The 16,230-nt window shown below is 47.9% G+C and overlaps 1 protein-coding gene across 3 annotated transcripts in view; it reads left to right on the forward strand.

The window, feature by feature from the left end:
- Positions 1 to 13,507, forward strand: part of RBSN (rabenosyn, RAB effector) — a 28,697-nt gene extending 15,190 nt beyond the window's left edge. For 2 of the 3 annotated variants that reach the window (XM_059940443.1, XM_059940441.1), the window contains exons 7-12: positions 957 to 1,198; positions 3,240 to 3,310; positions 5,970 to 6,056; positions 7,088 to 7,190; positions 8,877 to 8,981; positions 9,673 to 13,507. In XM_059940443.1, coding sequence (XP_059796426.1) covers positions 957 to 1,198; positions 3,240 to 3,310; positions 5,970 to 6,056; positions 7,088 to 7,190; positions 8,877 to 8,981; positions 9,673 to 10,821 — 1,757 coding nt within the window. In that variant the 3' untranslated portion in view covers positions 10,822 to 13,507. The remainder of the gene's footprint in view (positions 1 to 956; positions 1,199 to 3,239; positions 3,311 to 5,969; positions 6,057 to 7,087; positions 7,191 to 8,876; positions 8,982 to 9,672) is intronic. The other variant, XM_059940442.1, reaches the window with a different exon arrangement.
- The last annotated feature ends 2,723 nt before the right edge of the window (positions 13,508 to 16,230 follow it).

A 16,230-nucleotide genomic window follows, 5' to 3' on the forward strand; every position in this document is an offset into this window, starting at 1 on the left:
GTGGTCCCAGTGGTCCAGAACTTTGAATCTCAGCTGGTTAAAGGTTGCTAAAGATGATCTCATGGGGTTTTGGCTAATTCTGGGACTTTTGGGGTGATTTTGCAACCCTGGAGAGTTCTGCTGACTCTGCATGTACTGTTGGCTGCAGGATGTCTGGATAACATGGGACAGAAGCAGATGCTTCCTCTGTCGAGCTCTGATGTCCAGCAGGCTCACGTTACCTTGATACTTCCCCTTTCTCCCTGAGGCGACTCCCTGTCTTACCTGAGACTTTATAAACTATGTTTTGGGGACACTCTTCACCGTCCTTCTTTTGGGCTAATTAACTGACATTTACTGGGCAGCTGCTATGAGGTGGCCCTGTTGGAAAAAATACAGGGGTGCAGCTATGAATAAGACAGTTTCTACCCTCAGAATCACAGATTCCTAGGGCAGCTCTGGGGTGTACATAGAGCTATCACTACAGGGAAAAGTGGGAAGTGCTCCACAAGGGGCGACGTGGTAGAAACTGATAGAAAGGCAGATTGTTTTTGCCTCAGGGAATTGGGGGGTGGTTTCCGGGAGGATGTGCCATTTGAGATGAGCTTTGGAAGGGATAGGAGTCTGGCGTTTGGGCGTGGGGGAAGGCCGTGGAGGATAGTCCAGGGAGAGCCTGGGTTGTGTCTGAGGCACGGGGCAGATGGAGCAGGGCAGTAGGTGGTAAGGCCAGGTTAGGGGTGGGCTTCTGAGCCTCGAAGACAGACTGTCCTAGGCTGCCTGGCTCTTTGCCGGCTGCGCTGGGCGTCCATCCCACCTCAGAGCCTGAGCCCGGGAAGGCAGAGGTGTGGGTGCTTCTCGCCTGTGGGCAGAGCCTGCTCTCGTGCCACGCCCACCGTTGGACTCCACTGCTGTCGTGGCTGGTGGGGTGATTGGAGGCTGCGGGCTCACTGCTGCCTGTCCTGTGTTGTGCTTTACAGACAAGCTCACCAGTGCCAGCAAGGACTCCCTGAGCACTCATACCAGCCCCAGCCAGTCACCCAACAGTGTCCACGGCTCCCGCCGGGCCAGTATCAGCAGCGTGAGCAGCGTGAGCTCTGTCCTGGACGAGAAGGATGACGACCGGATCCGCTGCTGTACACACTGCAAGGACACACTACTCAAGAGAGAGCAGCAGATCGACGAGAAGGAGCACACCCCTGACATCGTGAAGCTCTACGAGGTGATTCGTGTGTGGTCCTGAGTCTGATTAGAGAGATTTGGCTGTTGCTTATATACGTGCCTGCAGATTTTGGAGAATGCTTTGGGAAGTCATTCCTTTGAATCATTTTTAGTTTCTGCCAAAGGGCACTAGCTAGGGCCCTGGGTGAGTCGCAGAGTCACTGGGTATGTTGCAACAAGCTTGTTCCCTCTCCCTTCCATGCCCACTTGACAGTGGGGCGGGGGGGGGGGTGGTTAGGGGCTTCCGTGGCCCAGGGGCAAGAGGAGGAAGGGTGGTTGCCATGCGGTGTGGACAAGTTCTGTGGGTGGGCAGGAGCTGGAGCTGGTGGTGAAGAGTGGGCTGGAAGAGACCTGCCACACTCACTTGGGAGTTTGAGAAACTGCCCAGAGGCTTAGAGCTTCCTCTTTTAAGTCTATTCAAATTCCTCAGCTCTCATTACCACCAGCAACCCTGGAATGCCTTCAGTAGGTGCTGCTTTAAAGGAGCAGAGTATGGTGCCAGCAGCTGGGATTTAGAGTCAGACTGGGTGTGAGCCTGGCTCGGCCTCCTAATGGCCAGGTGAGGCCTACAAGATGAGAAGGATGAGCCAGGTGGGGGTTGGGCAGGGAGGTGGTAGGAAACGGGGAGGAGGAAACCAGCCCGGGCGTCGGAAGCAGTTTGTGCAAAACTGAACAGTGGAGGGGTGTGTTCTTTTTTTTTTTTTTTAATAGATTTTATTTATTTATTTATTTATTTTTGGCTGCGTTGGGCTTCATTGCTGCGTGTGGGCTTTCTCTAGTTGTGGCGAGCAGGGGCTACTCTTCATTGTGGTGCGCGGGCTTCTCATTGCGGTGGCTTCTCTTGTTGCGGAGCACGGGCTCTCGGCGCGCGGTCTTCAGTACTTGTGGCACGTGAGCTTCAGTAGTTGTAGCACGTGGGCTTCAGTAGTTGTGGCTCGCAGGCTCTAGAGCGCAGCCTCAGTAGTTGCGGCGCACGGGCTTAGTTGCTCCGCGGCATGTGGGATCTTCCTGGGCCAGGGCTCGAACCCGTGTCCCCTGCATTGGCAGGCGGATTCTTAACCACTGCGCCACCAGGGAAGCGCCAAGGAGGGATGTGTTTTTGTCTGATGATCACTGAATGGTCACTGGTAGCAGTTCTGCAGGTCAGAGTGGCTGTATTTCTGAAACCACCGTGAAAATACTCAGGATACTAGAAATGGTGTTAATTAAACCCTTGCTGAGCTGCAGATGTAGCCATTGGCCGTCCTTTATGTGGAGTTCACGATCTGATAACTCATTTTTGTAAATAGCTGCTGTGCTTTTGGCTTCCTTCTTTTTTGAAGTGCACCCTGGCAGTGCCTTGTGCTGGGATCTGGCGTCACCTGGCAGATAAAGGACATAGCAACTAATTTCTTTTCTCTACCTTGGTTAACTCAGATGACTTGTGTCCTGGAAGGCCTTGCTCCTCTCAGAAACATCCGGTCAAAAGTTCACCCTTGGGCTTCCCTGGTGGCGCAGTGGTTAAGAATCCGCCTGCCAATGCAGGGGACACGGGTTCGAGCCCTGGTCCGGGAAGATCCCACATGCCACGGAGCAAGTAAGCCCGTGCTCCACAACTACTGAGCCTGTGCTCTAGAGCCTGTGAGCCACAACTACTGAAGCCCATGCACCTAGAGCCTGTGCTCCTCAACAAGAGAAGCCACCGAAATGAGAAGCCCGCGCACCGCAACGAAGAGTAGCCCCCGCTCGCCGCAACTAGAGAAAGCCCGCGCACAGCAACAAAGACCCAACGCAGCCAAAAATAAATAAATAAATGTATTAAAAAAAAAAAAAAGTTCACCCTTGCTTTCTTTCCTTCCTGCAAGGTTTTCTTGTAGAGTAGCTCTAAATCAGGAAATTGATAACAAGAAACAAAACAAAACAGAACTAAAAACCACTCTCTGCACTTTTTGCATTTTATAAAACTGCACATTTTAAATACATCTCTGTTGATTCAGCATAACCTCTGGGTAGGCTTTTCTGTACCTTGAGAGCACAACTCATCTCTTCTTTTTTGTTCTTAGAAATTACGACTTTGCATGGAGAAAGTTGACCAAAAAGCTCCTGAATACATCAGGATGGCAGCATCATTAAAGTAAGCTATTCCTCTCTGTTTTACTAATTTAGTGGTGACTGTTTTCTGGCATTTTAGGTCAATTCTTTAGTAGGTGAAAATGAAATTCCTAACTCTGCCCAGGCTTTTCTTCTGCCACCGACTGCAGAGAATCTTCGTCATATCTGTATTTCTTTGGGGTGCATGTTACAGTCCTGTGTAGTCATGTTCAGTCATGTGACCCCAGCTTTTCTGATTGAGCGGGTTTAGGAAGGGCCTTGGATGATAAGCACCACTGCCAAGTGCAGCATCCGGAGGTGAGCAAGGGCACTGTGCCTCATGCTTGTGCTTGGGTCGATGCCACTTCAGGGTGACGTTGAGGTGTCAGGGCTGAGAGCAGACATTTCCTTTAGGTCAGGGGTTGGCAGACTTCGGCCCTCGGGCCTCATCTAGTGTGCCGTCTCTTCTTTTAAAATTAAGATTTAATTCACACACCATAAAATTCACCCTTTTAAAGTGTACAGTTCAGTGGTTTTGGTACAACCATCACATCACATTTAGTACGACATTCACAAAATTGTATGCCCGTCACCACTGTCTTAATTCTGAAACACTTTCATCATCCTAGTAAGAAACCCCATACCCATTAGCAGTCACTGCTCCTTCTCCCTTTCTCTGGAAACCACTAGTCTGCTTTCTGTCTATGGATTTGCCTAGTTTGGATATTTCATTTAAATAGAATCATAGATATATGATCTTTTGTGTCTTGCTTTTTTCACAATGTAAAGTTTTCGAGATTCATCCCTGTTGTAGCATGATTCAGTGCATCATTCCTTTTGTATGAAGGCACTGTGTGGGTAGACCACATTTTGTTTATCCATTAGTCCCATGGTGAACATTTGGGTTTTTCCACTTTTGGCTATTGGGAATAATGCTTCTATGAATATTCATGTATAGGTGTTTTGTGGACATATATTTTTATTTCTCTTGGGTATATACCTAGGAGTGGAGTTCTTGGGTCATATGGTAACTATGTGTTTAACTTTTTGAGGAATTTCCAGACAGTTTTCCAAAATGACTGCACCATTTTACATTCCCATCAGCAGTGTATGAGACCTTCAATTTCTCCACATTCTTGCCCACACTTATTATTGCCACTTGTTTTTTATAAATAAAATGTTATTGGGACACAGCCATGCCCGTTTGTTTGATTACTGTAGCTGATTTTGCACTACAGCAGCAGAGTTGAATAGTTGCAACAGAGACTGTATGGGCCTCCGTAGCCGGGGGGAGCTACCATTGCTGAGCATGCTTCCAGGTGTCTACCTCTTACACCTCCAAAGACCAGTTCTGCAGTGCTTTACGTAAGTGCCTTTCAGTCTGTCACTCATTCACTCAGTGGGTATTTATCAAGCACGAGTTATGTGCCAAGTGCTGTTCTGGGTGCTGGGGCTGCAGCAATGGACTGTGAAGACGGCTTCATTATCATGGGAGTGCAGACCGTAACCAAGTGAACAAGTAACGCACATGATAATAATGCCAGGCATGATAGGTGCTCCGAGGAGAATACAGTTGGTTGATGTGACTGAGACCAGGGCAGTGATTTCAGATTTGGGCCAACCCTGTTATTTTCCACATGACTTGGCGTTATCAAGACAAAGTGCAAGTCTTCTTAGTTCTGATCTGATGTTCTTTTTGCAAACTGTGCGGTTAGAGATGATGAAACGACTTTACTGAATCTGCAGATTACAGCACACACCAAGATTTTTCCAGCTAGGGCTGCCTTATAGATGGAAAACAGGTAAACACAGCAGTTCTTTCTGCTTATTTAACTTAAATAGCTGCTGCCTCAGGAAGGGAGTTGAGTGGCCATTGCTGAGGCTGGATTAATAGCTTGGAGATCATTTGAAATGTTTCTCTTCACAGTAAACATTGTTTAAGCTTGTCCCATGTGCTAGTTACTAGGGGTATAAAAATGAAAAGCCATAATCACTGCACTTGGAGTTCAGCAGTCTGGTGGGAATGGCAGACTCATAAAGGAACAATTCTAAGACCACATGATAACTGTTGCTGTTCCTCTGAGACTGGGGTTAAGCCACCTCTGGCCTTCCCTGATGTCCCCTCCTCCATCCTGGGCAGAGTTACTCCCTCTCACCTCCTTTCTTGAGTTGGAGTCCAGGTGTTTTTCTCACACGGGGAGCAATTGTGCGTGAGAACCAGGAGCATGGGGCAACTGACACAGTGCCACGCGGGCCATGGCTTGGATTCCTTGGTCAGCTTTCCTATCATTCCTCCGCTCCGTGGGTAGTCTTTGAGTGAGAAAAGAAAGTTCCTTCTCCTCTTATGTGGTCTAACCAACTCATTTAGTAAACCACTTCATCCGTCTTACTAGATGCACTGAAATTGTTCAGGGAAAGTAGGCTGAAGTAGATTCAGTCACATTTATTTTGGCAATGAGCTTAGGAGCTGGTCCTCAAAGACCTCGGCACTAGTGTGTCCCTATGGTGTCTGCAAATTAAAAGCAGTTTCTAGTTGATTAGCACTTATATTTTGAAAAGGAATGAGCACTGCAATATATACAAGAGTCTGAAATGCCATTTGGAGAGAATTAACTGTCTACCCCTCTGTGAGTCCTTTCACACCACACTGTCCATTCAGTGCGATGACACTTAGATCAAACATCTCTGTGATTTCTCCCTAGTGCTGGAGAGACAACCTACAGTCTGGAACATGCCAATGACCTTAGAGTGGAAGTGCAGAAAGTGTATGAGCTAATAGACGCTTTAAGGTAAGGTCTGTTAGGTTATGTCTTACGTGCTGCCTTGAGTGGAGGAGGTGCTGTGTTAATGAGTGGTGGGCGGCCAGCAGACATGAGCTTACCCAGTCCTAGTGATAGTGGGAGTGTGTGAGGAGGAGGCTGAGGGAGTTGCCAGCTCTGGCGCTCAGTGCATCTCAGTAACTTTCGGTTAAGGATTTCTACTGTTCATTATTATTAAAGGAATAGGAGCTGATTGACACCAGCTGTGTGCCAGTCACTGACTACTTCCACACAGAGTAGCTCCTTTATCATACCACAGTTACCCTGTGTGGTAGAGATTAACATCCCCATTTTATAGGTGAGAGAATGCACCACAGCTAGAAGAAGTGCTGGAGCCCAGATGGAAACCCAGATTCTTTTCTTCAAGTTGGCTGCTGCCTTGTTTTTTTTGGCCGCGCTGTGCAGCTTGTGGGATCTTAGTTCCCCGACCAGGGATCGAACCCAGGCCCATGGCAGTGAAAGCGCCGAGTCTTAACCACTGGACCACCAGGGGAGTCCCAGTCGCTGCTTTTTAAATGTGGATTGGCTGTTGGGGTTACATCAGCCCTTTGCAGCATAGGAAGTACTGTGACTCAGAACAGAGATGCGGAACCCTTGTCCATCCGTACGTGCAGGACTAGCTACATGGTTTTAGGGTCTGTTGCAAAATGAAAATTCAGGTCCCTTGTTCAAAATTAAGGATTGTAAGACAGTGATAGCAGAATATGAAACCAAGCACAGGGCCCTTCTACTGTGCTGGTCACTCCCCCACGACGCTGGCCCTGCACCAGTGGTCAGCGCCTCGATGGCTGAGTGTTTGTCGTTCACCCTATGCTTGTTTGGGGCCTTGGGTACAGCCAAAGGGTAAGAAATGGGCCTTGCCTGCAAGGACATTTCAGTGGAGTCTCTAACCCATTTCTCTACACATGTTGCTGGCATGCAAGCCTGGTGACTCGGGACTTTTCACCCATGTTTCTGAGGCTGGCAGTGCCTGTTACAGTGCTGTGTTTGTTCCAATTCAGTAAGAAGATCTTAACCTTAGACTTGAAGCAGGACCCTCCGCCACATCCAAACACTTTACGGCTGCAGAGGATGATCAGATATTCAGCTACGCTTTTTGTGCAGGTAAAGCCATCCTGGGGTGGCAGAAACACCACACTCGCCTCCCCTGCTCTTCTACCACTCTGAAGGCAGACTGGGCCAATGGCTTGTTTATTTTCTGTTTGTACATTTATTACTTTTTAAGATTATAAATGTGTCAGCCACATCTAGAGAAAAATCTGGATGTCAAAGAAAAGTAAATATTCCTTTTAGTCCTATGTCCTTAACACCATCCTGCCTCATTCTGATGTATTTTCTTTTTTATTCCATTTGCAGTGGTTATATAAAGTAGTTATATATGCTACTTATAGTAACTTATAGTTATATAAGTAGCATATTTGCAAGTTTAGGCCTTCTTATTGCTGAATTTTATATCATAAGCACTTTTTTTTTTGGCGGCACCACACGGCATGCAAGATTTCTAGTTCCCCGACCAGGGATCGAACCCATGCCCTCTGCAGTGGAAACACTGAGTCTTAACGACTGGAGTGCCAGGGAAGTCCCATAAGAACTTTTTTTTTTTTTTTTTTTTTTTAATGTATTTTTGGCTGTGTTGGGTCTTCGTTTCTGTGCGAGGGCTTTCTCTAGTTGCGGCGAGCGGGGGCCACTCTTCATCGCGGTGCGCGGGCCTCTCCCTGTCGCGGCCTCTCTTGTTGCGGAGCACAGGCTCCAGACGCGCAGGCTCAGTAGTTGTGGCTCACGGGCCTAGTTGCTCCGCGGCATGTGGGATCTTCCCAGACCAGGGCTCGAACCCGTGTCCCCTGCATTGGCAGGCAGATTCTCAACCACTGCACCACCAGGGAAGCCCCCCATAAGAACTTTTTTATGCAGTCCTCAAACAGCTCTTGTTTGAATGACTACAGAATAGTGCTCTGTGTACACCATCCTTTAACTATTCCCCATTCACTGGGCATTTGATAGATTCCCATTTTTTGCTGTTGAGGATTGCCTGATGGACATACTTGCACATAGCATTTCCTCCTTGGGATAAGCTCCTACGGGACTCTTCCTGGGCCATTGGTTTGGAGGAAACAGGTGATTATTCAAGGGCACACTAGAACTAGGTGGTTGGATCTAAGTTGTTTCTACGTCAGAAAGCCCTTGTGAGAGTCACAGCCAATCCCCTGTGGGGCTCCTGACAGAGATCTAAGCGTCCTGTTGGGTTAGTTTCCCAACATCGTCATGCAGAGAATGAGGCCCTTCCTGCTTTTGATTAGTGGCTGTATTCCACAGTCGTTTGATGAGTGCCTGCTGAGTCCCAGGCAGTGTTCTAGGTGCTGGGTATCCTGCCATGAGTAAAGACAGACATTCGTGTTCTCATAAAGCTTGTATTCTAGAGAGGAGAATAGATAAGAAACAACTAAAAAATATAGCTTAAGAGGGTGGAGAGTGCTGTGGAGAAATGTAAAGAGCGTGGGGTTGGGGCTCGGATGGAGGCTTACGGATGTAGACAGGGAGGGCAGGAAAAGGCCCCACTGAGAGGGCAAATAACTGGGATGTCTGGTGTTGATCGTTTCATCAGGAAAAGACTGGCCCATTTGAAAGTTGGCTCTGGTCTGATTTCAGTGTTAGGTCCTTCCCTGCTCTGCTCATTAACATGACTGTCCGAGAGTGGGGTGGCTTAGCTTAAGTGGGCTCTCACTAGAGGGCTTCAGGTTCACTTTTTTCCTAAAAGGGTTTAAGTGTAAAATTGCCTGTGACCCCCTACAGGAAAAGTTGCTTGGTTTGATGTCACTGCCAACCAAAGAACAGTTTGAGGAACTGAAAAAGAAAAGGAAGCAGGAAGTGGAGAGGAAGAAGATCCTGGAGAGACGGGTGAGTGAAGCTCAGGGATGCTGGCATCTGGCTTCTTCCCTGCAGCTCCCTTGAGCTCAGAGGCCTCCTCAGGCTCCCAGGAGGTCCTGTGAGGTTGTCGTTAAGTCAGAACCTCTCATTCTCTTTAGTTTGTGTTCTCCTTCTGTTCTGTTTCTGGCCTCTCTCATCTTCAGAGGTCAGAGTAATTATTTTTCTCTCCAGGTCCTATTTTTCTTTCAGAGGTTCTACTGATTTTCTTCTGTCCAGAATACCATAGAGACTGGCAATCCTCCCCCTGGTACAGGCTGCAGAGGACCCAGACACCAGGGAGTTCTTTGTAGAACACTTTGGAATATGCAATATTAAACAGAATAATATGTGTATTTAAGATTGTGTGAGGTTCTAGTGTAGATGAGTGGTAATAGACCTCAGAGATTTAAGACAAGTGCATGGCCAGTGAATCTAAGGCTGAGAAAAAGCTTATCCCTTAACTACTGTTATTTGTTATTTTAATTTTGAAAATCAGGGTTTGTCACTCCTTCCCTTCTGATAAAAAAGCCTGATTTGATTTTAGCAGTTGGATATCGTAGTCCTGAGGTGGAGAATTGGAGTCTCACTGACACAGGGATAGCGGGACCACAGAGGGTGGCTGGCTGTGTGGCTGTTGGCCTGGTGACCGTGTTTCTTCTCTTTGGCTTTGGTGTCTCCCCAGGCTGCCCTGGAATCCCAGCGAAGGCTTGAGGAAAGGCGCAGTGACCTGGTGTCTCATGCGACCAACGGGGAGGTGGTGTCCCTTCGCGGAGGCCCTGCCCCGTTGAGAAAGGCTGAGGGCTGGCTTCCGCTCTCAGGAGGTCAGGGGCAGATCGAAGACTCGGACCCACTCCTCCAACAGATCCACAACATCACATCCTTTATCAGGCAGGCTAAGGCCGCGGGCCGGATGGATGAAGTGCGTACGCTGCAGGAGAACCTGCGCCAGCTGCAGGACGAGTATGACCAGCAGCAGACAGAGAAGGCCATTGAGCTGTCCCGGAGGCAGGCCGAGGAGGAGGACCTGCAGCGGGAACAGCTGCAGATGCTGAGGGAACGGGAGCGGGAACGAGAACGGGAGCAGTTCCAGGCGGCATCTCTGCACACGCGGACTCGGTCCCTGGACTTCCGAGAAATCAGGCCTTTTCAGCTGGAGCCAGGCAGAGAGCCCCGCAACCACCTTGCTCATGCCCTGGATCTGGGCTGTTCCCCAGCTCAGAGCAGTGCAGCACCCAAGACCCCTTCACCCAGCTCGGCTCTCGAGCCCATCAGAGTGTGGTCTGGGCCCCCAGCCCTTGACCAGGAATTCTTCCCCCAGAGCACCACGTCGCAGCACAATGAGGTGCCCTCCCTAAATCCCTTTGATGAGGAAGACCTCTCCAGCCCTGCAGCAGAGGGCACGGCCAGCCCTCCTGCTGCAGAGCCTTCCCTCGGCCCTCCAGCCTGTGTCCTCAAGGAGTACAATCCTTTTGAGGAAGAGGAGGAAGAGGAGGCAGTGGCAGGGAATCCCTTCACTAGCCCAGACAGCCCAGCCCCCAGTCCCTTTGACGAGGAAGATGGGCATCCCCATCAGAGACCCTCAGGCCCTCCTGTTCCTGGCAACCCCTTCGAGGAGGCGCCCTGTACTAACCCCTTCGAGGTGGACAGTGAGAGCGGGCAGGAGGGCGAGGAGCCCATAGAGGAGGAGCTCCTCCTCCAGCAGATCGACAACATCAAGGCGTACATCTTCGATGCCAAGCAGTGTGGCCGCCTGGACGAGGTGGAGGTGCTGACGGAGAACCTGAGGGAGCTGAAGCACACCCTGGCCAAACAGAAGGGGGGCGCCGACTGACTGTGGTGGGCAGGGCGCCTCTGGGGCCTGGCAGGAGCCAGGGGAGCAGGAGGGAGGGCTGGTGGGGTTGATGGAGAAGGAGGAAGGGTGAGATTTAAGCTGCACGCAGGTTAGGGGGGGAGGAATCTGCTGTTTTGTGCTGTGCACTTGGAACTTTTTCCATGATAGTTGAATAATAAAATGGGAACTAGAACAGGAAGAATCAGCATGCATTTGCTGTTTTTCCTGTTTTTTTTTTTTTTTTTATAATTGGGTTTTCCCTTTAGAAGGGAATTTAAAACTTCACTGCCGAGATATAACTAAGCGCAGTTCTGTTGGGCCCTGGGCAGAAATGGCTACTGTGTACCTCTTGCATCCATTTGCTCCTGCCTAGTGTTTGGTCATTATGCAGTATTATAGGGCAGCCTTATATAGGGCCCTTCCTTTAGCCAAGACAGACAAGATAGAGTCCTGTAAATTTTACTCGGCTCTGGAGGAAGTCTGTCCCCATTAGGGTATTATGTTCCTTTTACCTGGGACTTCCACTGCCCTACTGGGCACATTCTGCCTGTGCAATGGAAGGGGGAGGTCTTGCTATGAAGGCAATAGTTTAGATCCAGGAAAGCCCAGCACCTCTTCTTAAGAGTGGGTAATGGGGGTGAGGTTTCACCAGGGTCTATTTCCCTCTTTGACTTCTTGTTTGTCTCTTTCAGGAAGTTAAACTCCCAGTGCGGGGGTATCACTGTGAGTCTGATCATGAGCTTTTTACAAAACAGGACTGGATAACTTTTTGGTTGATGGAGGTGGTGTAATTTGGGAGAAGAGTCTCTATCCAAGTGTGGCTCTGTGGAACTGAATGACTGCTGGGATAATTGTCTGTCCCCAGAGAAAGCTTCCTCAAGAGCTTTGGCAAAATAACTCTGAGCTGGGCTTTTTCAGACTTTTTCATAGTTTAGGAATTGGTGACCAGGAAGCTCTTGTGGAACATTGTCAGAAGAGTTAAAGCTCCCCTGAGTCAGAAGGTCAATTAAAATAACTTCCAAGGCTAGTTGATGAGCCTTCTTCCCTTTTGGTTCATCTTGTGCTGACCGTGGGCACTGGTGAGATATTTTTTTACCAATGTTTAGTATTAAGAAACTGAAATGGGGAATTCCCTGATGGTTCAGTGGTTAGGACTCGGCGCTTTCATGGCTGAAGGCACGGGTTCAATCCCTGATCAGGGAACTAAGATCCTGCACAGTGCGCCGCATGGCTGGGAAAAAAAAAAAAAAAGAAACTGAAATGTTTGAAAGAGGCACAACCCAGGATCATTTTGGTAGAATTGCAGTACTTGAACTCTTCACCAATTAAGGGCAAAAAGGGAAATTGTTAATTTAGCTCTGGTGCTTAGGTTTACAGGAACATAACCCTTAACTGACATCTGCCATCGTGATACCCAAGTGTGCTCAGCTCTGGGTAGAGTTCCTGCAATTATGCTTGTTAACTACTGAACAATAACTGACCACTAGTCACTTTATACCCCTTAACTAACTCTGGGTCATACTCTCAATGGTTAATGGTGTGAGAGTTGAAATTCACTTTGTTACATTCTGAGAAGACCTCTCAATCTTGGGAAGGTCTGAAAAACATTGTGGTGTAAAGGTAATCTGTTTTTGTATTGACACTATTCACATTTCTTTAGCACCTGCTGGATCTTTGGGCTGAATGAGGAGGTCCTGTACGGGGGCGTGGGAATGGGGAGTGGGTGGGTGGAGGGTGTGTGGAGGACCCCTCGAGTTTGGGTTCTCTTCACAAAGGAATGTGAGTGGGTTTGAGGTCAGCCAGTTACCAACCTTGCTGATGTCATGGTCTTGGGAAGTTGGCCGTCAGGCATATAAAATGTTGCCCGGTACAGGCGTTTTTTCTTCCTCAAGGTCATTACCCTTCATGCTGTTACTCTGGAGGGATTTATGGATGGCTGCATGCTCCTCCCTGCTCAGTCTGTCTTTTCTCTTTGACTGAAGAGAAGGAAGTTCTCTGCGCCGAAAAGCAGGTAGTTCCAAAAGCTAAATGCTGCTCTCCCTCATGATTACTTTTCTAATGAGAATATATCTCTTTTAGTTAGCTGGTGGTTTCAATTAAGACTAGTTTACCAAACATAGCCTTTCCCTGAAATCAATTGCAGGTGGCAATCTATAAGTAACTAAGAGCATTGAGAGCCACTAATATAAGAAACATGTTTTTAAACGGAAAAAAAAGAAAAAAAAATTTTTAACTGAATATACTAAATCAAACTAAAACCCTCTGATGTGATTGAATTCTTCCACGGCTGTATTTTTCCATTTAATTCTTCCATGGCTATATTCTCCTATAATCACAGACATGACCGAAGTTAGAATTCTCTATCCCTTGGAATTCACATGGGCACAAAGTTGGATTTACAGGGATGGGTTAACGTCAGGGAAAAGATGGCCTATGAATTGCAGCCACAACTTCAGGTTTTTACCTTGTGTGAATAGTTCCCCCGTCCTGCAGTCCTTCATCGCAAACAGCTCCATCTCATCGGAAAATGGGCAAGTCCTTGATACGGCGTTGGCAGATGTCCCTAGAAACAGATCATGTATGCAAGAGACTTTGGGGATTTAGGCACCAAATGAAGCTGGCTTTTCCCTTTTATGCCTTGTCTGTATTTTCCCTTGTCTAATACACTAAGGACACTTACTCATTATGCTTGCTGCTCAATGTGTCTTTTCTGTTCAGATACTAAAATGTACCTGAGTCATTCAAGAGCCACGTGGTAGGCTGGACGTTGGCATAGATGATGGGACTCAGGGTGAGAAGCTGGTCTCTTTACCAGGTCACACACTGTGGTAGTAGATTGTGCTGGTCATCTGACAGTGACAGACAGTTTGAAGGTCATTGATTTGCATGCACTACTCTGAGGCCTTGTATTGGAACCTTTTTAGAAAAAATAAAATAACATGTTAGTGGTTGGGGGTGTGTGTGGGTATGTGCACACATATTGCGAGTGAGAATTACCAGATAACATCTCTCCCCTCCTTTCTTAATAACTTCTGAGTATCAGAAGACAGCCCAGCTCCTGTGTTACCTGTGTGGTTAAGGCCTCCGGACAAAATCAAGGTCACTGGGCTCTTAACAGGGGATAAGTATGGGTTCAAGTTCTGTCCTTATCTTTAGTTATTCCTGCAGTGTTGATTAAATGACCTGTCTTAGACAGGTGTCGTGCAAAGCCCTTTGAGGTGGTTAATCAGGTGTTCAGCTGACAGATGAAGAAACTGGTTGAGAGAGATTAGCCTGGCTGGGGTCACAAAGGCAGTCAGTGGTGGAAGGAGGATTTAAAGCCCAGTCTGCCTGACTCACTTGCCCTAAGTAGCAAGGAGGGTTCCACGTGGGTCAGGTACAGTGGGAGTGCTCAAGCAAGGTTTGTGGCCCAAAGGTAGCAGAAGTGGGTAACGGGGAAAGAGATTGGAAGCTGCTGAGTGGATCTCTGATATTGCCATCCCTTGGACCTTTGAGACCTCCCAGGACTAAACCAGGAGGAGGTAATATTTAGTGCTCACTGTGAGTCAGACAGAATGCCAAGTATTATGTATGCATACCTCATTTAATCCTCCCAACAGCTCCAGTTTACGGATGAAAAAATGAGTGTGGTGAGGTTAAGCCTGCTCAGGCTTACACCGCTGGGATTCCAGCCCAGGTCTGTCTGCCTCCAAAACCCAAGCTGCCCTGGCCTGCTTCGTGTATGGACATTCAGGTTTCTCACATGGGGTAGGATATTTCATCCATAGGAAGCACCTCCTCTGAACTTTAAGGTCAAAAGCTCTTCTGACTAAAACTCTTCAGTAGCCTAGCATGGTTTTAAAAAATACTTCAGAAAGGACTTCTGGCTTCAGCTCAGGCATACAAAGAGTTTGGCAGTTGTCACTCCTGTCCTTACCACAAGGAAAAGCTGGGCAAACTGAAAGCCAATGACTTTGGATCCATCAGAGAACTGAGTTTGCAGGGCCTACTGCCACCTAGAAATGTGGAGGGATGAATGCAGAGTCGCAGCCAAGATCTGCTTACCTGAAGCAGAAGCCACGGGATCCAGAGCTGCTAGGAATACTTGCTGAATTGCTGGAGGCTGAGTGTGGACTAGCATGGGAGGGAGAAACCCCTGGGGGTCAGCCTAAGGGCACCCCACACTCTCACCTGGTTTTCATAGCTAATTGCTTTGGCAGGGAAAGGGGGAAGAGTTACCTTTGTAAAATAAACTCAGAGCATTCTCCATAACAAAGGCCTGTTGGGGGGCTGGGAGGTTTACCAGAGTCTAACCCCACCTGGGGAAGGGCATTTCACACCAGTCCGCAATAGCCTTCCTGTCTCATCCAAGTGTGGGGAGGGTAAAATTGAAAACTCATGTTTTTCTATACATTCTACTCACACACTCTTCTGACACTAAATACGGGGGCGGTTTTCCACACTGACCAATTCTCCAGCACCAGCTGGGTGTCCGACAATTCAATTTAATTCTCACACTGTCTACCTGGAGTTACCATCAGATCCCACACGTTAAGGGCTCAGTCCACCAAGACTGCCCCTCCACTTCAGATGCCAATCACAAGTGCGAGCCTCCGGTACTTCTGACCTTTTATGAATCAGGGGTTTCTACATCTCCTTGGTTTCGATAATTTGCTATAATGGCTCACAGAACTCAGGGAAACAGTTCACTTACTAGATGATTGGTTTATTGTAAAAGAAGACAACTTTGGAACAGCCAGATGGAAGAGATGCATAGGGCAAGGTATAGGAAGGGGTGTGGAGCTCCCATGCCCCCCCTCTGGGCACATCACTCTCCAGCACCATGGTGTGTTCACCAACTTGGAAGCTCTCCAACTTCCTAAATTAGGGTTTTTATAATGAAGGCTTTATTACATAGGCGTGATTGATTGAATCTTTTGGCCATTAGCGATTAACTCAACCCTTAGCCCCTGTTACCTTCCTGGAGGTCAGAGGTTCAAAGGGGCTTGTTATGAATAACAAAAGCCACTCCTTTCACCTTCATCTTTCCAGAGCTATTTCAGGAACAGGGACAAAAATTAGATATGACAAAAGAAGCTCCTATCACTCTTATCATTAAGGAAATTACAAGAGTTTTAGGAGCTCTGGCCGGGAGCTGGGAACAAAGACCAAACATATTTCTTATTCTGTATCACAGAGGGGGATTAAGAAATAGGAAGTTCACAGCCCAAGGACACAGGCCCACTAAAATACTGAAATTTCACCATAAAATTACAGAATGCTTCCCTGCCGCCACACCTTACTACCACACCAACAGGACTCCAGTATAAGGATGCATTACAGCTAAAAGAGGTACAAAACACAGACTCTAGGGAAGCCCGAAGTCAAGAGAGACGAAAACAGACACTAGAGGAATTTGAAGCCTCTGGG

The sequence above is a fragment of the Balaenoptera ricei genome, chromosome 11 (genome assembly GCF_028023285.1).
Source record: "Balaenoptera ricei isolate mBalRic1 chromosome 11, mBalRic1.hap2, whole genome shotgun sequence".
Taxonomy (NCBI): domain Eukaryota; kingdom Metazoa; phylum Chordata; class Mammalia; order Artiodactyla; family Balaenopteridae; genus Balaenoptera; species Balaenoptera ricei.